Source organism: Manis javanica, chromosome 3, assembly GCF_040802235.1.
Source record: "Manis javanica isolate MJ-LG chromosome 3, MJ_LKY, whole genome shotgun sequence".
NCBI classification, from domain to species: domain Eukaryota; kingdom Metazoa; phylum Chordata; class Mammalia; order Pholidota; family Manidae; genus Manis; species Manis javanica.
In genome coordinates this window covers 161,065,555-161,088,865 of record NC_133158.1, presented here as the reverse complement: position 1 = coordinate 161,088,865, position 23,311 = coordinate 161,065,555, and the positions used below count along the sequence as shown (strand labels likewise).

The 23,311-nt window shown below is 40.3% G+C and overlaps 1 protein-coding gene across 6 annotated transcripts in view; it reads right to left on the bottom strand.

Annotated features, from left to right (window-relative positions):
• ARMC8 (armadillo repeat containing 8) overlaps positions 1-23,311 on the bottom strand; it is a 108,462-nt gene that overhangs the window by 9,169 nt on the left and 75,982 nt on the right. For all 6 annotated transcript variants that reach the window (XR_012129477.1, XM_073232246.1, XM_073232245.1 and 3 more), the window contains 7 exons: positions 17,406-17,488; positions 17,016-17,097; positions 13,491-13,577; positions 11,172-11,264; positions 8,665-8,814; positions 7,603-7,698; positions 3,164-3,259 (listed from right to left, as the gene is read on the bottom strand). Coding sequence is in view for 5 of the 6 variants with exons in the window: in XM_073232246.1 (XP_073088347.1) it covers positions 3,164-3,259; positions 7,603-7,698; positions 8,665-8,814; positions 11,172-11,264; positions 13,491-13,577; positions 17,016-17,097; positions 17,406-17,488 (687 nt within the window). In the remaining variant the exon portion in view is untranslated. The remainder of the gene's footprint in view (positions 1-3,163; positions 3,260-7,602; positions 7,699-8,664; positions 8,815-11,171; positions 11,265-13,490; positions 13,578-17,015; positions 17,098-17,405; positions 17,489-23,311) is intronic.

Here is a 23,311-nt window from a genome sequence, read left to right as displayed (position 1 = left end):
CAGTTTGGGCTCCACTGAGACAAAACTGAACAAAACTTATTACCTGCTCCTAGTCTCAGGCCACCAGTGAATATTTGTTTAATAAATGGACTTTTATACAGTATGATAGTAAGTAGTATGTATAGCCCTTCCTCCTTCAGCAGAATGTATCTTATTCATTCACTAAGTATTTCTTGAGGAAACACATTGCTGTGATAGAGAAACCTAGAGGGTGGAGGGGTAGGCACCTAATTTAGGTGGAGTGCACAGAAAAGATCTCTTTGAAGGAGGCAACATTTAAGCAGAGACTTAAAGAAAAGGAAGGTGACAGATGGGCAAAAAGCAAGGGGCTGGGGGAGCCAAGAGGAAGGAAAAGTTCCTGGAAAGGTCCAAGGTAGGAGGGAGCTGCATAGCCTGTGCACACTGAGAAGGAAGAGTGGGAATCGTACTAGTTCAGAGAAGGAGGCATGGCTACACTGTTGGGGGGCAAAGACCCTGGATTTCATTTTAAGTTGACAGGAAGGCCTTGAAGGATTTAAGCAGTGGAGGGACAAGATCTGATCTACATTTCTAGATCACCTGAGCTGCAGGGAGTGGTGTGGAGTGCTGAGGTGTCTAGGAGCCTATTGCAGTCCATCAGGCATGAGATGCTATGATGGGGACTAGGGTGAGAACAGCAGTGATAGAAAGAAGTAAACAGAATCCAAATTGGCTTTGGAGGAAGGGCTAAAGGACCTGCTGATAACTGGATTACTGAGGTAAAAAAGCTGGAGAAATCAAGATTAACTCTAAGGTTTGAGCCATGGGGTAGATGGCAGAGCCACTATACTGAAACAGAAAAACCAGAAGACGTGAAATTGAGGTTCAGGGGAAGATGTTTAACAATTTATTTTTAAACATCGACTTCAGGAGACTTCAGTCAGCCACGTGGAGATGTTGAGTAGGCAGGAGGACATGTGAGTCCAGAGTTCAGTGTGACCCTCTTACCTGGCTCCCCTCCCTCCTACCCTCCATTAAGAAAAGAGCCAGTATTTGTAAAGCTGTAGACACCATCAGGGAAGCTTGCTGTCAGGCTTTTGAAGTCCAGCAATGTTTACTGTGGTTGTGCTTGGTATTGCTTGATACCATGGAAGTATAGATATTGTAACGCCTAATCTATTTACCAAAACTGACTACTGGATCAGAGCCAGGAATGAAAAAGAGAAAAAAAAAAACCCATAGAGATGACAGTAAGGGCCATGGGAGTGGATGAGATTCCTTGAAACCAGTGGCTTTCAACTCTGGCTGCATGTAAGAACTACCTGGGGTACTTAAAAAACCTCCACGGCGCCTAGGCTACACCCTATACTTACCGAATCAAATCTCAGGTGGAAAGAGACAAGGTGACCACCTCTGGAAGCTCCCTAGGAGATCCCAACATGCGATAAAGGTAGTGAGTCACCAATCTCAGGAGTAGGCAGGAGAGAACAGAAGAGGGTCAAGGACACGTGGTGTCATGGAAGTCAAGAGAAAGGAATGTTTCCAGGAAGAGGAAATGGTCAGCTGAGCTGAAGTCTGCTGTGGGTGAGGTAAGATAAAACTATCCTTTAGATTTGGCATCATGGAGGTATTTAGTGACCTTAACCAGAACAGTTTCAGTTGAGCAATGGGGGTGGAGGCCAGATGAAGTGGGTTAAAGAGTGAGCTTAGAAGTGAGGAGGGAGATAGCATGTGCAGAAGATGCTTTTAGGGGTCTGCCTTGGAAGAGCAGCAGGGAAATTGGTACCTCAATGGGTATGTGAAGTCAAAACAAATTTTTAGAAGATTAGTGATACTATGTGGATCTGGTATTGGAAAGATAAAGGAGTTCCTGGTTGAAGCAGTAAAATTTTCCTTCAACAAATATTTACTGAACACATACTAAAATCCAGGCACTGTGCAAGGTGATAGACATACAACTGTACACAAAACTGATACCTTGCCCTCACAGAAGCACCTATACTGCCACAGAAGCACCTATATGACTGTAGCTGCGCCCAGTGCTCTGAGGTTATAAACAGGATGCACTAACAAAGAATAATACGCATGGACAAGAGCACATGAGGAAGGGTCAACTGAGCTAAGATCTGTGAGGTGAGAAGGCATGCCACCAAGGAGTGAGAAGAAAAGTACCCCAGGCAGAGGAGCCTGCATGTGTGAAGGTCCTAAGGCAGGGAAGAACATTCATGGCCTCTTTAAGGAATAGAAAGAGGCCAGCATAGTGAACGAAGGGAAGAGGAGAATGAGCTGAGTTAGGGATACAAGATGAGCAGGTCATGCTGAATTCACAGACCATCTCAAGGGGGATAAAGATTCTATTCAAGGTTTAACAGGGAGCCACTGAAGATTTTTCCTTCAACTCTCTTAATAAAACAAAAGGTGAGGTCACCACTAAGAATGATGAGGGACATAAAAGGCGAGGTTTACGAATGAGAAGCTAAGAACCTACTTTTGTGGAGAGTGGAGGCACCAGCTGGCAGGAGAATCACAGGAGGGTACCAGGCAGTGCTGAGTGCCCATGTGGGTTTTGGAAATTTGAATTTAAAATGAAATCAGTCAGCCTGGATCTGTGTCTTTCTGTGTAACTGTAAACTCTACATGCAGGCAAAGAGAAGCCAAGCTCACCCATGGTTAAGGTTTTGCTAGGAAACCCTGACAGAATGAAAATAGGAGGGATGTTTGAATGCCAGATTTTGGCAATGGGCAGTTTCTGATGATGACAAGATCCAGGTGTGGTCATGATCCAGCAGGTGGCTGAGGTGTCTAGAAGGAAGTAGAAGATTGTGTTTGAAAGCCAACAGGTCAAAGGACAAACAAGTGCCAGAGGTGCCAGGGGCTAGAGGGTTCATCCAAATAGAGCCAAAGCCTTGAGAGGAAAGTAGAGATTGGGGGTACTGGGAGGAAGGTAAGAGTCCCAAGTCTTCAGTGAATAAGAAGGGCAGGGAGATGACATGGGAGGGAAGTAGGGTGGTGGGTGGTAACACTGCCAAATGGCACAGGCTTCGAGGACTTCCTTTTCTTCAGGAGGGCAGAGCGTTCTGTGAAACTGTTACAGAGCAGTCTATTCTTTTTTACATCTGTACAATTTGTGCTGAGCTAACAGTGCTACAGTCCCTGCTTCTAATGTGCAGCTAGTGCTGAGCAGTGAAAGCGGACAAAGGCCTACCATGTAATACTTGATTTTCTGCAGGATGTCATCATTGGTCATAATAAGTTCTTTTGCTGTTGTCCCATCAGCTATGTTAGCTAGGATGCACAGTGTCTGGAAAAGAACAAAGGGCCAGTGTTTAGGAACACCTTGAAGTCCCCAGATTCAAGCTCTCTCAAAAACATGAGCAATTTCCCACCTGAAGCACATGGATTTGCACAGGTTCCTCTCTGAATGCCCCACCTCCTTTCTAATCTCCTGACATCAATGCCAGCAGAAGTAACCACATCTAAGAAGTCTACTGTAGCTGCAGGAGAACACAAACACTTCAGTGGTTCCTTTCCAGGCATAAGCCATCACTGGGCAAAGGCAACCAGGTCTTTTAGTTCATGCTATCATATCAAAGGGAAAACCTAGTTTATTACTATTTTCTTAAATATTTCATTTCTAAGTTAGGTTCTTATTCCTAACCCACAAGGTTTCTTCAAAGAGGTAGTCTCTTTGGTGGAAGTCTCTTTCATAGCTGTTACAAACTCCCCCTCAGCCCCTCTAAATCCTCCTTGCTCCCAAGCTTCTGGGTGACCCCTGACCCCTGTCCAGTAGTCACAGGCAATTAGGACCTCTTGACTTTCTCAAACCCTGTCAGAGGAACACAGAGGGGAGCAAGATGTGTTACTGAGCTTAGTTCAGGTTAGCTTGACATGGAGGTTGGAGGGATCCTGTGCCACGTGGCAGATCTTGAGGGCAATCACTACACTGGTGCCAGAGAAGGAGGCTGTTCTAGTCAGCTGTTACACCTCACCGCCAGACCCGCAGGAGGCAAGGATTAAAGTAAAGGTGAAAAAGAGGGGACTGTGGTAGGAATACCAGCATTTACTGAGTGCCTGTAACGTGCATGCACTCCACAGGGCATCAGTGTGAGACAGGAGTGAGGTGCACTCCCTAACTCTGAAGCCGTCACACAATTACACTGCACTGGGGTGTGACTGAGGTAAAAACAACAGAGAAAGCATGACCCTTGCTCGACACTGCAAGGGTCAGGGAAAGCTTCTTGGATGAAGTTACACTGGGTGCTGAAGCACATTAAGGAATCACTCAAAGAAAGTGATGAGATGTGGGGATGGGGTCTAAATTCAAATAATTATCTCTAACTTTAAACTTTCTCTTTGCTAGACTTAAGCCTGAAGGTTAAAGCTAAAGGAGAAGACTGTTTTCCTACAGTGGTCCAAACCCTCAGATATCTTAAAAGCTGTCTTATTTTTTCTAGATTAACTAAATTACAGGGAGTAAGTCCTGAAGTTTGACACCCCCAAAATTTGCTTCTGGGATACAGGAAACATTGAAAATGCAATTAATCCAAGGCTTAAAGCAGGCACTGGGGGCCTATTTATTCTAGGGCACTTAAATCATGACAATGAGAATTATTCTCCCTGGAGTGTTGGAATACACCTTGCCTCCTCAGGCTGGAACAGCATGTCAGAGTGGGCTATAGTTCTGCTCAGAAGCCCACACAACCCGTACTGTACATACTCCGATGGAGATAAGAAACCAGATCTTAAAGAGATATTTAGTTCTTCGGCCAAGCCAATTTAACATGAGCTAAGGAGCAGAGATAAAAGCTACACACAAACACATACACATTCATGTGAACAATTCGAAATCAATGATATAGAATAGTGACTGGCAATTTATGGCCTGTGGGCCAAATCCAACCCATTACTTGTTTTGGTAAATAAAGTTTCATTGGAAGACAGACACATCTACTTGCTTATGTATTGTCTATAGCTGCTTTCAGGTTAGAACAGCACAGTTGAGTAGTTGCTACAGAGACTGTATAACCTGCAAAACTTAAAATATCTATCTTGTCCTTTGAAGAAACAGTTTGCAATCCCTGCAATAGAGAATAGGAAAATAATAGGGAAGAAAAGTCAATGAGACCAAAAGCTGCTTCTGTGAGATCAAGAAAATTGATAAACCTCTAGCCAGACTGATCAGGGAAAAATAATTAACAATATAAAGACCAAAAGAGCCAGACACTGTGAAGAATACCACAGATTTTAAGAAGATAATAAGAGAATATTATGAACAACTTTATGTTAATACATTTGAAAATGCAGATGAAATGGACAAATTTTTTGAAAAACACGTAATAATCAAGGCTCACTCAAGAACAAGTAGATACCTGAACAATCCCATTTTTATAAAAGAAATTGAATTTGTAACTAGGACACCCTTCCACAAAATAAACACCAGGTTCAGGTGGCTTCATGGATACATTCTACAAAAACTTAAGAAAGAAAGAATATTTATTCTTCATGAATTCTTGCAGAAAACTGAAGAGGGAACACTTCTACCTCATTCCCTGAGGCAAGCATTATAGCAATATCAAAACCAGACAGACATCACAAGGAAACTATATGCCAGTATTGGTCATGAATATAGATGTGAAACATTCCTTACCACATTTCAGTAAATTGAATCCAACAACATATGTAAGTGATACATGACATTTTAATATGATAGTCTCTCCATTCATTTAGGTCTTGGATTTCTTTCATTTTCAGGGTTTGCAGTTTTCAGCATACAGATCCCACATGTTTTGTGAGATTTATATATAAATACTTAATTTTTTCTGAGCTACTGTAAATGGTACTGTTTTTAAAATTTCAGTTTTATTTGTTCATGCTAGTATTCAAAAATACAAATGATTTTTTGTCCTGTGGCCTTGGTTAACTTTCCTTGATTAGTTCTAGCTTTTCTGATGAGTTCATGACATTTTCTATACAGACATGCATGTCATCTGGGAATAGTTTCATTTTTTCCTTTCTAATCTGGATGCCTTTTATTTCTTTTTCTTGCCCATTGTACTTGGTAGCAATTTAGTATAGTACTCAACAGGAGTGGTGAGAATGGATATACTTGTATCTTATTCCCAATCTAAGGACAGTGACAGATATGGTCACTATCTTGACTTGGTGATTGTTTGATGGCTATATACACATGTCAACTTAACACATATAAATACATGCAATTTATTCTGTGTCAATATACCCCAATAAAAAAGAAAGAAAAGAAAAAAGAATTTATCAGATGTGTTTGAGAAGAATCAAATTTAAATAAAAAAGATCAGTTTAAGCCTCCCCAGGATGCCTATTTCTGGACCACCGCCCAAATCTGCATGAAAGAATACCACTGTGTCCTGCCAGAGCACAGTGCTGGTGGGCTTTTCTTCTGCCCTTATCCAAATCTTGCCTCACCTTTCTAACCTTGCTTCATTTTTCAAATTAGTAGAATTCTGTCCTGGTGAGCTGTCTTCATAGACAAAATTCATTTCTATGCTCTCCAGGTAGGACAGTTTATTTTGCACAACCTGTCTTCTTCATTGTTATGTTCCTGCAATGGATCTCATCCAACCTAGTTTCAGTGATGCCTATGAGGTTATAGTTTTTCTTTGTTAAGTGTTTGTTCACCAAAAAAACAGCCATTTCTGATTGACTTTTAAGAGAAATCACTTAAAATATCCATCTTAAAACTACTTTGTCAAATGTACCCCTTTGCTCACAGATTCAGCCACAGCTCCTAGGTCCTTACCGCCCTCCCAGTGCTCTTCTGAAGCCACTCAGTTACTCTAACTCAGGGACACAGAGGTCAAGGATCATGGGCTCCAGCAGTCAGCGATGACTTTGGGCAAGTTTCTTCCATACATATAAGGGTATAGCTTAGTGAATTTTGAAAGTGAACCACACCCATGTAGTCAACACCTATGTGAGAAAGTCGAACATTACCATTACCTTAGATCTTGTGTTAATAATTTAAGTTTGTCTTTCTTTTTATCTTATCTTATTTCTTTTTATGAAAAATATAATATGTGCTACATTAAAAATCCTATAATAAATCCCAGGAAATACAGACAAATAATTCCCAAACTATCCCCTGACGAATGCACAGACTATCATAAACTTGCCCTACTGAAACCAAACAGAAAGTAGGAGTGTGGGATAGGAATAAAGAACAGGGAAGCGTAAGAGTAAAAAAATGAAAAACGTCTCCAGCATAAGGCATTATTTTATCAGGGAGTTGCATGAATTTCAGTTCAGAGCACGGTGATGTGGGAGGCTAGAGATAATAAACCCTGGAGAGAGGATTCATTCCAGGATGATCAAAGGTGGCTGTCCCTATCGAGACAGGGACAGTGGGTACAGTGCATGCCATGGAGGGTGAAACTTTAGACTCTGGTCAGGTTTTCTTCTATTCCAGAAGGAAGAATTCTTGAAGAGAGTTTAAGGGATAGTAGAGGACCTTTCACCTCAGACCTTTCATGTTCTCTATAGCATCTCCCATCTCAGGACCCTATCTTTTGCAGTTTTGATTATTTCAGGAGACTCCTAACTAGGATCTTTCTTGGTACTCACACTCAGAAAACAGTCCTCAAAAACAACAACAATGACAACACATACCTGCTCTTTGACCTCAATGTTATGCTCCCCTTCCAGAATAAGGGTGACGGCTTGCATAATTTGCTTTCCATGAGTACTCATTATTTTATCTATATGCTGAAAAACAATGGGAAATCCACAGTTATCTGGGGAAAGGAAAAAACCATGGGAAAGAAGGCTTCTAAAAGTTAAACAGTACACAAGTGCTTCAAAGTAAACACCACAGCATATAGACCTAGATGCCAGAGAACAGTGTTCATCACACCATGAAGATGCATTTGCCTTCAATGTTTTTATTTTAATGACTTGCAGAAGAAGAGAGCATACTTGGCCTTATAGAATATAGAGTTATAGTCACTAGAGATTCTCAAGCCCAAAAATACTAAAGAAAAAGAAAGCTAAAAAATGGATGAGAGATGGGGAGAAGCCTGAGACATGAAAAATATGGTAAAGACTCACTGATACTACCTTGGGGTACAAATGTAGAAAGAAAGTCAGAAAACAAGTGGGGCACAGGGTGAAGAACCACCCATATCTCTCATCTACCTGACAGTGACTGGCACTGCCACTCAGGGAGCATCAGGGAGCAATGAGAGGGGCCCCACAGCAAGGCTCAGCCACCAGCTCTGACCTCTCCCTGCTATTCTACACACTGACTTCTTCAGAGGTCAATTCAGTAAATGTGGGCGGGGTGGGGAGCTGTCTATGAAGTAACACTGAGAAGGATTCTCTAAAGGAAACCAAGTGGAGATCCCAGAGCTAAATGGTTTAGGCAGATGAGGAAACCATTCTGGCCCACAGACCAAGTAAGACTAAAGTAACAAGTCAGGGCAGGCTCCCATTCACCATGGAGGAAGGAGACAGAGACAACATAGGCAGGGAGGGAGCAGAGGGCCGGTGGCTGTATGGGAGCAACTCCCAGAATACCTACGAAGGTGTCAGGTTTAGACACCAACTCCTTGCTTCTCTGGGAAGGGGTAGCACTTGAATCACACTTCCAAGCAGGCATTGATGGGAACAGAGAAGGCAGGCAATGCTGTATGATGCATATGCAGGTCTGGAAATCTGGGCAATTTTACTTACAGGCCGAGTAGAGAGGAGATTTCTAAGAAGTCCCAATGTCTTCATCAGCACATTCAAATCTGAATCTGATAATAACCGGAATAGCTGTTCAGTACTCAAGCTTCGTAAAATATCTGCTTTTATTTTTTGTTCAGCCTGAAATGCCATATTCTGAAAGGATTAAAGAAGTTTCAAGAATCATGTCTACATTTTCTTTATTAAGTGATATTTTAGTAGTAACAGATCATTTTCAAAGTACAAAGAGAATCTGCAGAAAATCCTTAAGTTTAAGTCACATTATTTTTCTGATTCCTGTTAATCACCTGTAATTCTGTCCAGAAAAAGGTAACTGTCACTCCTATATATACTCTGAAAGAGGAATTTGACTATTTTCTGACACAGACACTTGAGTGTCTTAAGATTCTCAAATAAATACAAAACTTTCTTTTTTTAAAAATTCAATTAATTTACACAAAACAAAAAATAACACCCAAACAAAAATCAGTTCACTCTCTTTTCTCCCACCTTCCCCCTAGCCCAGCCACCAATCTGTTCTCTGTATCTATGAGCTTGGTCACTTTTGAGAATACACTTTGGGTTGTGAAGTTGCTTTTTGCACACTTTAATAACAAAATGAGTACTAACAATTATACTGTGTCATGCATTTTAAGAACAGCTTAAGTATTCCCTTGTTATGGATGAAAATAAGTAGTGGGGTTTTGTTAACTTTCCTGGTATGAAACACTTACTGTATTGTAATACTATACGAGAGGTTGATATGGCTGGGCCGTATCATATAGGAAGCTCTCAGGGGTAGGAGGTATATCCAAGCTAGCAGCAACCCCAGATGTCCAGTAAGCTATTTTGCCCTTTTTCTCCTTTATGGACACATTACAGGTTACCCTATAATAATATGTCTGAAGGAAAAAAAGGCAAATTCCAAATAATTCATAAATCAACCACTGGTAGAAAAATCTCTTTTGTAAACTAGGGACTTATTATGATATGTTGTTATTGCTCTCCAGGAACTTATTTTTAATTAAGGAGCTAAGACATAAGAAAGATCAAGTTACCTAATTAGCAAAGCAGCACTGCAGAGCAAAAAGAGCACTGGGCTAAGGGTCAAAAGACCTTGGCCAAAGATAATTCCAAGGTTTTATATTTTGTGGACAAAGAACATAGCAGCTAGTAACAAGGAGATTGATGCAAATAGTTAATATGGATTTGAAGGTGGGGTGATATATTTAATTTTCAACATTAAAACTGTATATGTCAGAGAGCCCTCAAATGAAGCCCCATGGGCTAAGTACTAGATGGGGAACAGGGGACAGTGACATTCGGATATGGATATTTCAAAGAAACTTCTAGTGGTGGGTGAAATCATGAGAGTAGATGAAGTCCCTGAAACTCAAGTGTGAGGGGGACTGGAAACCAGGAACTGAAACTTCGGGGAATATCCCCCAGGGAGGAGGTTGAAAAGGAGCTAAGTAGAAAGTGAGGTTAAAAAAAAATTAATTCCTGGGAAAGACTTTCAAGAAAGAGAAATGCTAAAAGCTGGTGCAAAATTAAAGAGAAAAGTAACAGTGAATCTACTGGATTCAGTGCTTTCTTAGAAGATAGATTGTTTCTATCCCAAAGTTCATGGGAAAAGACAGCAGATAGAGTGCAGAACAAGGACAAGAGTAAGTATGGGGTTGGAGCAGATTCAGGACCCATTTCCAACACTCATTAGCTGGGAGGTCTTGGTCTTTCATTTAGATGCCACATCATAATTATAAGGTGGAGATATACCAATATAACTTAAAATAGGAATTAGAGATAACAAATATAAAACACTTAGCTTAGTGTCTGTTACTTAGTAATTAAATTGTAACTACTATTAAGTATGTTTTTAAAAACCCATGTAGGATTACTCTATTTTCAATTTGAACAAATTTTATTTAATAAATCTTAAGGAAAAAATGGTTCTCTGACTTCATAGTTATATAGTTTTATAATTTAGATTATAAATTATTTACTAGAAACTGTTAAATTATTTATGTACCTATCAGTTGTTACCTTGGGTAAATTACTTAATCACTCTGTATTTTAGTTTACTCATCTGTAAACATGAATACTCCTTAGCTTATTTCACAAAGTTGTTTAATAAAGAGCAAAGGAGAGACAGAGTGTTTTGGAAAGTAGGAAGAGCTCTGTACAGATATCAATAGGTTTATGATGAGGAAAATATGTTCGTCCCAAAATTAGATGTCAAATTTCAACACCTGTACATTTTTCTTAATAATAAACTGAACTGGAGAACTGAGGCACGATGGCCATGTGACATGCTTATATGAGAATCCGAAAGCTGAATGCTGTGTCTTCTAGGTCCTAGGTCAATAGAAAAATGGACCAAAATAGCAAGGTTTTTCAAAAAGAAAACTCCAGACATTTCAAATATCATATTCCTTAATTTTAACTTAAATTAAAACGGGTAACAGCTCTAGTCTCTTTGTAAATGATGGCATACATAAAAGAGTGAAACATACCATTAAAGCCCAAATTCCATTCACTCGTAAAGCAGGATTTTCACTTTGGGTTAATCCACAAAGTAGCTCTACAGCTCCTGATTCTAAAATTGGCTGTGATTGGAAAAGAAAAAAAACACAGTTTTAAAGTCAGGTTTGTGAACTGAAAGTATTTTACCCTGGCACTCTGCCTATGGTTTCTTTCCCACTCTTACCCAGTTCCAAGCAGCTTTCACAACACAGGGAGTGAGGGGGCCATAAAAATCACCTTGAGAAGGGCAAGGACAAGTATCTCACAAATCCAAAAAAAAGTTCCCCATCATTTCCTTTATCTTTGTAGTCCAAAAGACTCAGAAGATATCTTAATGATCGGGACATTTTCCCCGCGCCCTTATGATCCCATTATACAGTTTCCCACTCTCATTTTCACTGCCCTCTGAGTCTGTCACTCCTGGCTTCCATGCATGCACACAGCTCATGTACTGTCTACAAGCTGGGACTATGAAGCAATATGGCTGGTTTAGAATGAAATTTAGAGAAGCCAATGATCTTCCTTCCAAATTGTTTATCTTATTCTAAACATGCTTAAGAATTAATCTTTTAGGACTACTTTCAGGACCACCTATTAATCATACAAGCAAAATGTCTTGTACTTGTAAAGTCACACCATATTTTATACCTAAAATAGTATGGTTTAGCCTACCACTTACTTTACTTAGCATACTTGGCTGAAAATAGGTTTTGATAATTTGTAAAAAACTCAAACCATATAGGACTGATTTACTCCCACCAACAAATGCTTATGAAGCCATCTTTCAAGTGGATTCTAGAAATATCTTAAACAATTCAGACTTATATACCAAGAAAAAGGCCAGCACCTTTCAAGGTGACATTTCTGAAGAAGAAGAGTTTGCATTTCTTTACTTGTACAAGCTGTGGTTGGTTTTTGTTTTATTTAATTTACTTTTTGTTGTGAAATAAATTCAAACTTATAAAGTAGCAAGAATCATACAAGGAACTTCCATACATACTTTTCCACACATACAATTTTTAACATTTTGCCATATTTGCTTTATCATTATCTCTCTTGTTCTATACATCCATAATCACATCATTTATCTTTTTCTGAAATATTTGAGAGTACATACATCATGCCCATTTACCCTTAATATTTCAATGTGTTATTTCATAAGAACAAGGATATTCTCTTAGATAACCACAGTTAACAAATTGAGAGAAGCTAATAGTGAAACAATACTTTTGTTGATCTACAGTCCATATTCCAATTCTGTTAACTGACCCAATAATGTTCTTATAGCATCTCCTTCCCTTCCAGTTCAGGATCCAGTTTATTTTTAATACAACAAAACAATTATATGAATCATCCTATGCCTGAGCTCATCTACCTCACTTCCTAGCGAGACCATAAATATTCTGAATTTGGACCAAGGCAGCACAAGTGCTGTTCAGGATGATTAATGGTGTTGAATTGACCACAAACAGATCAGCATCAGGGCGAGACCCCCACCCGAGGGCAGAGCAGAAGAGATGGAAACTCTGGCATGCTCTCTCACCTTTTTCTCCCTTCAGATAATTACCAGTCTCTCCCTTTTACACCGAGATTTCTGTTTGTTGAATAACTAACTTCTGAACTTCCACCTTGTTATTAACACCTTCCTAATTATTGTTCAAAAGCTTGCAGGTGTTGCAATGCAAAAAAGAAATTCAGCAAAAATGGGTCTAGTAAATGCACGATAAAGGTTAGTGTCTAATACTCATGATTGGGCAGATCTGAGCTATTTTAATGTGATAAAACTAATCCTATAATGTACGCATCACCACAGCTCCTCTATCAAAATTTAATTTTCCCTATTATAAAAATAATACATGCATGATCCAATAATTCATAAAATACATAAAAATAAAGGGAAAATATCCCCATTGACTAATAATCCCTCTCTAAACAGCTACCAGCAGCAATAAAAATAATATTTTCCAATGTTAACAGTTATTTACTTGAACTGACTTATAATCCTGGTTTACAAAATCGAGTCTTTGTTTTTCTTTAGTAAGTACAGTTTGAAAATAGCCTGCTACTTGTGTTACTATTTCTTACACTTGCAGTTGCAGGCAGTTTAGATAGACTGTAAGCTGTGATAGCCTTTAATAAGCTGCGTATGCCTGGCAGAAAAGGGATAATAGGAAATGATAACCATATTTAAGAATGATTTAATGTTTTCAACCCTAATCCTCAAATTTCAATGGCAACTACTCTGAAAATTACTTGACTAAGCTCTAGGTGGACCAGACAAGGTCTAGGAAGAGAAAATCAATACTAACCTCTTTGCTTGGAGAAAACTCAAGAAGAAGATTACATAGCATGGAAGATGCTACCACTAGGATTTCATCTGGTGCATTTTGTAAAACCTATGGAATTAAATAAAGGGATACTATTAGTGGTCTGGAACCATGGAAGTGAGATCATAAGAAGAAATGAGAACAAAAACAATTTATCTTTCAACCTGATTTTTCATGCTAGAAAGATAGGGAAGATCCACTTGATAGCATGTCAAACTTTACCTCATGCTATGATTATGACTGACTAAGGCCCTCACGTCTATTTTGCTGGAGAAGCTACAGCCCCACTGACAGGACAGGGGTTGCTGCATAGAAAAGGAGAGACACAAGTCAGGGAAGGGGTACTCTATGTGAAAAGTCTGAGAACCTTGGGACTGCTTTGGGGCAAGTCAACTCAATGTACTTCAACATATCAGTCCACTTATGAAACCATGAAATTGCCCTAGGGCTAGAGACTTTCTGATATGTCTCTAGAAAGACTTGTTTGTCCAGGAGCATGGATGGATCAAGCTACTACACAGGCAGGGCAATGTGGGGAACTGGTTCTCAGGACTGGATCACACAGCCCTGGTTCCAAACCTCATTCCTCTGCTTACTAGATGTGTGAACTTGAACACATGTATTAATTTCTCTGAGCCTCTGAAGTAAGGAAAACAACACTTCCTTGATAGGATTATTTAAGATTAAATATGATACAGTAGATAAGGGAAGCAGTATAGCATGAGAGTTAACACAGACTGCCTGAGTGAAATTTCAGCTCAAACTCTAAATAGATATATAAATTCTACGGCTGTAAAGTGGAGATAACAACAGTGCCTGCTTCATAGTGTTCTTGTGAGAATTAATACATGAAAAGGTTTTAGAACAGTAATGGGCACATAGTAATAGCTATATAAATATGGGCTTTAAAAGAATAATTTATTGCCCAATAATTGTTGTTACTGGGCACAGTATCAGGTACACAGGAAGGATTCAATAAACTAACTGCCATGGATTCTCACCAAACTCAGAAGACAACAGAGCAGGATGACAAATGTCACCATTAGCCATTATCGGAACCTGTTCTTCCTAGAGTCTAAGGATCTTCACAAATGCCGCCACTCAAATGCAATACCCACTTCAAGTAAATCTTTTTATTTTGAGATCAGATCAGGATCAGGCTTATGATCCCTAAAGGAATCCTAGAAGCTCCAATTATGCAAAACACAAGTAGATTATCACCAAAAAATCCAGAGTTAAATATATTAATCTGCTTTCTTCAGATAAATCAAGTCTAAAGTTCCCAAGAATAAGCAAGAATTATAAAACAGAAGCAGTTCTTCTAAAATACTGCACTTTAACTAACTCTCCTGTGAATTGTTAACTAGTTGGTAATATTGAACCTCACATACTATGCATGCTGATCTCTGTGTCTGCCACAACCCCCTCTAAGACCCTGTTGACCATTCCTTCCCCTTCCCATGCCATGCCCTTCCTACAACCCTCAGGTGCACAACACCCTGCCCATGCTTTAAGGTCGTCCCATTCCAGAAACCTCCTTGGGGCCCTTACAGTCAGATGACTCTCTCTCATCCTCTGAGAACCAGCTGCCATTGTTGGTGACCTCTCTCAGGACGTTTATAACTGTCCACTATTCAAACTCTTTGTGCAATCATGTCAATCTCCTTTTCTATGGACAAGTTTAAGCCTCTTGAAGGAATAATATGGTTTAATTCACCATGGCCTGTATCAACCAGAAAGCATTCCACAAAAAAATGGGTGCTCAGTGAATGTGAATTAAAATAAATCATTCTTTTTCAAACCTAAAAAGTTGCCTTGCTTAATAGGATTCATTTTTTAAAATATTATGTTTTATAGAGATGAATGTGCTTTCCTCATTTTATTTTTCAATCTAGATAACACTTAATGATAAACCAAAACAGAAGAGAGTCTATAAAATTCTTAAAAGCATTCATTCAGTGCAGTGAAATTCAGAAGTTGAGATCCAACACTGACCAAATAGAATTTCAAAATAAGAAAAACAATCATAAACAAAAATTTTAATTAAAATAAAATGCCTGCTCTTCTGTGGTTTGCTATCCAACAGTTAAAGACATGGAAAAGCAAAAGGGAAACTCAGTAACATGCAAACAGCCTTTAAATGAAGAGAAACTTTAAAGTATCTTTAATAAATCACTGATTTACTTTAAAGCTTTACTACTGTATTTCAAATGCACAACAATGTAGTAATTTGATAGTAATTATATCCACATGTAGCCCAAATGCACAGAATTCTTCAAGATTGCTCACTGAACCTTTGCCCAGGTAAAATTAGTCAGAAAACACATGTTGCTCTATATTTGACTTGTATGATAGAGGGGTACTGAGCTGACAGCAATCAGAGAAAACGGCTCCAGAGGAAACATTTGGAAGTTATTTCGGGAAACAGGAGAGCACTTAAACAAAAATCTTGAATAGATAGAATCAATAAATCAAAATTAAGCTGCTATGAAAAAGGTGCAATCTAAAAACAATGAAGAGTGGCCATGGTAAAACCACTTCCCCGAAGAGACCAGGGGCTCCCACCCAACCTCCCACCACAGTCACCAAGACATCCTTAGGCTTCCTACACACATCATTCATGATGTTCCTGTTCGTGCTGCTCCTCTCTGGAAAATCCTCCTGGCCTTCCTTTTGCCCTTGAAGCCCACTTCATATTTTTCCTGCCTGAAGCCTCCCCTATTTTTACCACATTGATGCCTCTACTGTGACATGAAGCTTTAAACTGAGGACAAGAGCTTTTTAATAAAAATTTCTGGTAGCTTTACCGTGCCTGGAGGCTTTCATAATAAGTACTAAAAAAACAAAACAACCAAAAACTTAAGCCAACTTTTTATTTTTGATTATGTGCAAAGTATATGGTCATGTAAGAAAGGAAAAACAAAGATGGACCAAAGATCAAGATGACCTGTGACTCTGTAATCCGTCAGGGACATTATTAGCAGCAACCTGATGCATACTCTAAATCTTGATTCAGATTTATTTGACCTAAACCACCTTTTTATTCTTGGTCCTCAAGGAAAGACGTAAGACCAAACATGATGTTTTGGAGTAGAGAAACAGGAGGTAACAGTTGTGTTAAGAAATATCCAGGGGTTGGAAAAGACCTAGAGTAGGTTATATCTGTAAATGACTGATTCCCTTTTATAACTAAAAAATTAAAATCACAAAGACTCTGGACATAAGTCCAGAGTGTAATACTCAACATGGAGAGGTGTGATGAGTAGCTAAAGTTTTATTTAACAAAAGAAAACCAGCCACATACTTCCCTGTCACACGTTAAGATGCTGACTTCAGAAACAAGACCTTTGGATCTAAAGATGTTTAGAACATCACCTTTGAGGAGATAAATTGTTCAAAATGCTTTACACAAAAATCAGACTTACTCCTAGACCAGGGAGTACTGTTGGCTACCTCAGCTCACTACAGGCCTTAGGAGACCGCTGTTACTTGTTGCTCTCTTCTTACCTTCATTAAAGGTTTCCACACGGCATGATCCTGGAAACTGGTTCGAAGCTGCTGCACAGATCTAGATAAACTGTGCAAACATCTACAAAAAATAATCAAAATTAGCTTCACAAGAAGCTGGAACTTTTACTTTTCAAACATACCACGTGGTATTTCACAATTACTAATAAACACTTCAAGTAATCTACAGACATTGCTAATTCAACTACTTCAGGACTTCATGGGATTTTCAGGCTAGCGTTTCTGTTAAATAATGTTACACACTGTAGGAATTCACTGGAGAATGCTTTTGAATAACATTTGGATTCTGTGCTTACTCAGTGAAGGTCCGGAGAAGAAACGTTAAACACATGGCAAAGGATTTTTATTCAGACCATTTAAAGCTCATACCTGACGGCAGCTAACCGCACCTTGACACTAGACTCAGACAAGCCAGTCACAATTCGGTCCATCATATTTTCAGTCTCAATGATCTGGAGAAAAAGGTTAATGCTGCATAAATAACAACACAAAGATGACAGACTTCACTGCTTGTAAATGCAAGTATGTTAACATCCATTAGAAGCTTGATGTTATTTCTGACAAAAGTTATTACCTCTGGAACAATCAGCTTGTACTGGGGGCAGGCAGTTCATCAGGAAGGTAGGGCTACCCCACCTAGGGCCTGCCATAACCAATGACAGGGGTAAAGTGCAGAGTAGGTTTCTTAAATTTTAAAGACACTTCAAACAGTAATTACATGGCATAAATATTGCAGAAGAGTTGCATAAACAGTATTGAGAAAAAGTAAAAAATATAACTGAGCTAACAGTGGGCAGGTTCCTGCTAGAGTATGTTTCTAGGAAAATCATGATACACACTCAGCCCTTCGGAAAGGAAATCTTGTGGGTCTCTGACAGAGCCACCCAAAGGCTAGTTTCTTACCAAGCAACTAAAAGTAAGCTAAGTATTTAGAAAAGTAACCCTTGCCATCTTTCACTGTAGTACTAAGTACCACAACATGTAATCACTACAAATTAAAACAAGATAGACTACCATTTTCTTTCATTAAGCAATGTATAGATACAAAATAAATCATGTGTGGAAGAAATTTAAGTTTAATTTGTGTGGTCCAATGGAAAAACAGCATATTACAAATAATGTTCATACAATCACAACACAAATATTAACAAAAACAACTCCTACTTGTTGAGTACTTCTATGTGCCAGGCATTGTGCTAATAATAAGCATGTTACATTATCTGATTTAACACTTTTGCAGGCATTATTGTAATTATTCCTATCGGCATATCAGGACACTGAGGATTCTAGACAATACAGAGCTTGCCTAGGATCACAGCTGAGACTGGAACCCAGGCACCCAACTCCAGAGTCCGTGCTTAGCCATGCTTGTAATTTGGCCCTGGTTAGAGAACGAGTCCCATGCTCATCACGTAGTTCCCACCGTGGGCAACACAGTAATGGGAGTCATTACTCTTGCTTGGGAGAATAACTGGCTGGCAGAACATCGGGAAAATCACCTAGGGAGCTTTAAAAGGAAGCCAGGCCAATTAAATTAGATTGAGGGGAGGGGGCCAGGCCCCTGTCTTTTTTAAGCTCCCCAGGCAGAGTACAGTGTGCAGCCAAGGTTGAGGATCACCGACCTAGACTACAATGAGGGGTTAGAAGGCTGACCTCAGAGAAGGAAGGGGTGGGACATACCAGGATGTTCAAGCAAAATGAGGAGAAGAAAACAGTTGAAATTAAGTGAAGGGGAGAAGAATATCAGTTATTAAGAACAAGGAACCACACTTCAGTTGATGGGTAGAAATGATAATTTTTATATAGTGATTTACAGGTTCCAAAGAGGCAGAAGAAAACTTACACGTCGATCTACTCCTCACCCCAGACCAAAGCTAGTCTCACCCCTACTTCATTCTCCCTGACCCTAGATACTCTACTTAGTAGACAAATTTTACTTTCTCACTGTCCTCCACCACTCATTCCTGTTTCAGATCCCAAACTGTTGATATTACAGTAAAAACTCACCAAATCTGGCTGCCCAGTCTCTCCGTAGGTCATTCTACCTCAGTGGGCCCCTCACTGCTGGCCCACCAGCCTCACACTCCCCTGAACGAGTTTCGCGCATTCCTTAGGATGTTTATTCTACTTCCTACCTCCCTCATGCCCTCAGTCCCTCTGCGAGTACTTCATTTCTTTCTTCATTGCTTTCTTTTTGTGACAAGATGCCTCAACCACCCTCTTCTCTTTAACATGTCTCCATACTTCTTTCCTTCACTCTTGTTATGTTGAAGTTGGGTACTTCAAGCTCAAAGCCCGTCCATCTTGATCTAGAAACTACCTCCCACTCCTCTGTTACATCTTCACTCTGCCCCACTCCACTGGATCCTTTCCCACAGCCAGATCCACGGCTTGCTTCCCACCTCTATTTAAAAGACCAGAAGTCCCCAAATTTGAACCTCTTTTAAGATCTAGTCCTTTCACTCCTTCCAGTCCTTAAATAGACATGTGTCTCCAGGCTCTGATGCTCATTTCTCTACATATATGACAATATTGTGACTTCAAAACCAGCTTGATATGGGTAGTTCCCTAGTCTAAAATTCTGTCCTAGACTTCTTCCCATTGTTATTTCTAACTGCCCGCTAAACACAAAGATGAGTTTGACAATATTTGCTTGAACTTCTAAGTCATTATTTCCTATATCAAGTTTGTCTTCCCTCCCTAAACCTGCTCTTTCACTTTGTGTGTTTCTCTCTCTGCTAATGGCATCATTTTGCCGGTCATCCAAACACCACATTTGTGCTAATTTTGACCCCATCTCTTTCTGAATACCCAGTTAAGTAACTGTGCACTCTACCTTATATTCATTTCATCATCATTCTCACTCCAGTAAACTAGCTAGGACCTTACTACTACTCCCTTGGGGCAATAGTAATGTGTTTTCCAAGGTATCTACATCTTCTGTGCTACAGCAACTGTCCAAGACTGGTTGGTTGTCAGGTTACTACAATCAAGTACTAGTCACTGTTCCTGAACAAAGGCGAAATCAGGATCTTTAGCATGGAAGGGAACTAAAACCTGGGACAAATGTCTCAGGCACTGGATGGCTAGAAGCTAAAGCCTGAAAGCTCCTTCCTAGTGGCCTCCTTCCTACTTAAGAATGAGGAGTGATAACCTGGGAGAAACAGTTGCCTGTATTGAGTATAATTACATTATCAGAGAATAAAATGGTGGGGGCAGGAGTGGGGCCAGGGACTAATGATTACTCCCCAAGAAGTACTATTTAGCTCCATATGCTTAGGAAACCTGGGCATGGGCAAGACTTGAAAGAGGCTTCTGGCCACATCCAACCAAAGATGTAAATCTGCCAAGGGACAGGGCAGATATGGCAATCATACAGGCATGTAGATTTGCTTTGTAATATTGTACAACTCACTTGACCTCTCTGGGCCCTCAGTAAAAGAAGGAGAGATAGCAATGATTATTTCACCTCCAACCTTTTGGAATTAGCAGGAAAATAAAAATTGTGTTTGGGCAAAGTTATCATGTTGTTCAGAAGCAACATGGGAAGCAAAATGCAGGTCTAGTTAGACAGGGGGTCAAAATCAGGGAGCAAGCAAGCAAGGGCAAATGGGGCACATCTGCTACTTACAGGCCCATGTGTATTTACTCAGCAAGTATCCTGAGCATCCACTGAGTGGTAGGCGTGTTTTTAAAACATGAAGAAACAATGACAAGGAAGAGAGAGCCCTTGTTCCCAGCAAGCTGACAGTGTAGAATAAGCAAGCGCATGAACTGTTAATGAGTGAGTGCTACAGCGCTTGGGTCTGTCAGCAAGAGCACTTGAGGAATGACAGAGGCCATGGGGTTTCAGGCAGGTGAAGCTAACTTAGTACCTACAAATGGTTGGTATCTACAAATGTGAGTTTTATTATTGGTTGGGAAATGGCCATTAACGACCTCACCACAGAACATCTGGGCTCAGGCCAGAGGAAAGTGGGAACTTCATTTGTGGTCATGCACCATCACATTAGAGCAGAGCTTTGTGCTTTCTTCTCATTTTTCTCGGGGGGTGGTGGCTGACACTTTGGGGATGGAGGATAGATATAAAGTGGCTGGTAAACCTCTCCCTTAAGTTAGGATATAAAACAGCAGGACGATCTGGAGCTATCTTCCCTTCAGGCACAAGGTGACACTCCTTAGGTCATAGACTATCAGAATATCTGCAAGGGAGGCCTGGGTTTGCAACTGAATTGTATGGAGGGACTTCACTCAGTAACTCTGCTAGGGTTCCAGAAAGCGCACTACTCGAGTGTCTCATCCACCCTCTCCATCAAAGTATCAGTTTGGGAACAAGATGGGGGAAAATAATGTAGTGTCAGAATGCGAACCTAGGATTCCAATCTAAAAGGTGTCCCGAGAGGCCATGTATGTGATGAGCAACATGATTAAACTGTGGCTTTGTGGCCTGCAGGGTACTGAGAGCATGTGGGCAGGGATAAAAGGAGCACTGCAGGGAACACCCTGACCAAAATTAGGGTAAAATGGGATTACATGGCAGGGAAAGGCTTGGAGATGAATCCTGAGAAAACATTTTCAGGTCAGCTGGGAAAGAGCTGGCAGTGGCTGCTGCCACAGCCCTCTAACCCATGTGAAGGTCAAACAGAGCACCACATGGCTTTTCAGACCTGGGTTGGAAAGCCCAGCACAGTAAAACATGTTCTCCTGGTACCTTTCAGTGACCCTAGTACTACCATGTTGCAAAGGTGGTACTGATGGAGAGCCAAGCCCCAGCCCTGGCAGAGGCTCTTAGGTCTTCCCAGGGTGTAAGAGCAATGCCAGTGGAGCTTGAAGTTGGTCTGCCTCCCAGGTCTTGTTTGAGAGTCCTCAGCCATAGCTCAGGAAATGTGCCCTGTGGCTTCACTTGCTGAATCTGCTTAAGAAAAAAGAAAAAATAAAGAGAGTGACAGTGCCCTCTATTACACAGACACTGTGCCTGGCCAGGAGTACTGGTGGTAGATTGAACCCTCAGAGTGGAAGAGCCATCTCTTTTTTTAGGGGCCTGGGTTATAAATTTAACTACAGAATTAAATCACACACACAAAAAATACTGCATCCTACTGTCCAAGTTTTAGGTCAGTGGACCAGGTGTTCTGCACCTCTCTTTTGGGGTTTTTAGTCTTCATGACTATGTGTTTTTGCTTAGCATTTTGTCTTGGACACTGCAATTCTTGCAGGGGTAGATGAGGACCTACTGGAACAGGATCAGAGGACCCTGTCACTTGGACAGTAGGTCCCTGTGGCCTGTGGGAGAGAAGGGCATTCAGCCTAGAGGTCATGGGAAAAATGCAGAACCCAAATAATTCTATGATAGAGGTTCATGGCACACATGGGAATGTTAACATGAAGATGGCTGTGGCTTATAAGGGAATATCTGAGCCCTCCATGAGCTCTAGCAGATCCACAACTTGGTTGTGGCCGAGTCATATACATACATCCTTTCCTCAGAGTACATGAAGAACTGGAAGAGTCAGAGATTAAAAAAAACAAAAAAAGAAAGACCCAACTATTCTTCTAGTATGACCCAGGATGAAGCATTTTCCAGGTACTAGAAACTTCAGATTGGACTTGGAACTGTGATCAAACCAGGCAAGAAGAGGATGTGGAAAATGAAAGCAGGCAGATTTTAGTGATATCATCAGACTTCTCAGATAATTCAAAGTGGCGGAACTTGGAGTCAAGGGAGTTGGATGGAAAAGTGGGCATTTTTTTAACTTCAGTTATTTACGTTAATGTGCATAATGGCCAGGCAAATAGAATTTAATTCCAAATGGGCTTTTGTGAAAGGTTCCCAGAAAGAGTTCTAACAAGGATAACAAGACAGAACTGGTTAATAAGTGTGCACTTGGAAGACAACTTTGTCAGATGAGGCAGCCATCTAAGACCTAAGCAGATTAGGTATCAAATCCAGAAAGTCTAGTTAAAACAGCAGGGACTAAGCAACCAAGAAGGGTTTAGCACAAGGATGTCAGGAGGAATGAGCAGGACTGGCAAGGAGAAAAGATACGCAGTAGAGACCGAACCTGTTGGGTGTGGATGGCAATGATTTAGTCTCAGAAGTGTCAGTGTAAATGAGTCCCAGGGCACACATTAATGTCTTTCCTCCCAGGCACCACTTATTTAAGGTCCAGCCTTTCACCTAACCTTTTTTTTTTTTTAAGGAGATGAGTCCCATTAACACAAGGTCTGATGTCAGTGTAGTCAAGAGACTGGTTTTGGAAATGGGGTGGAGGCTG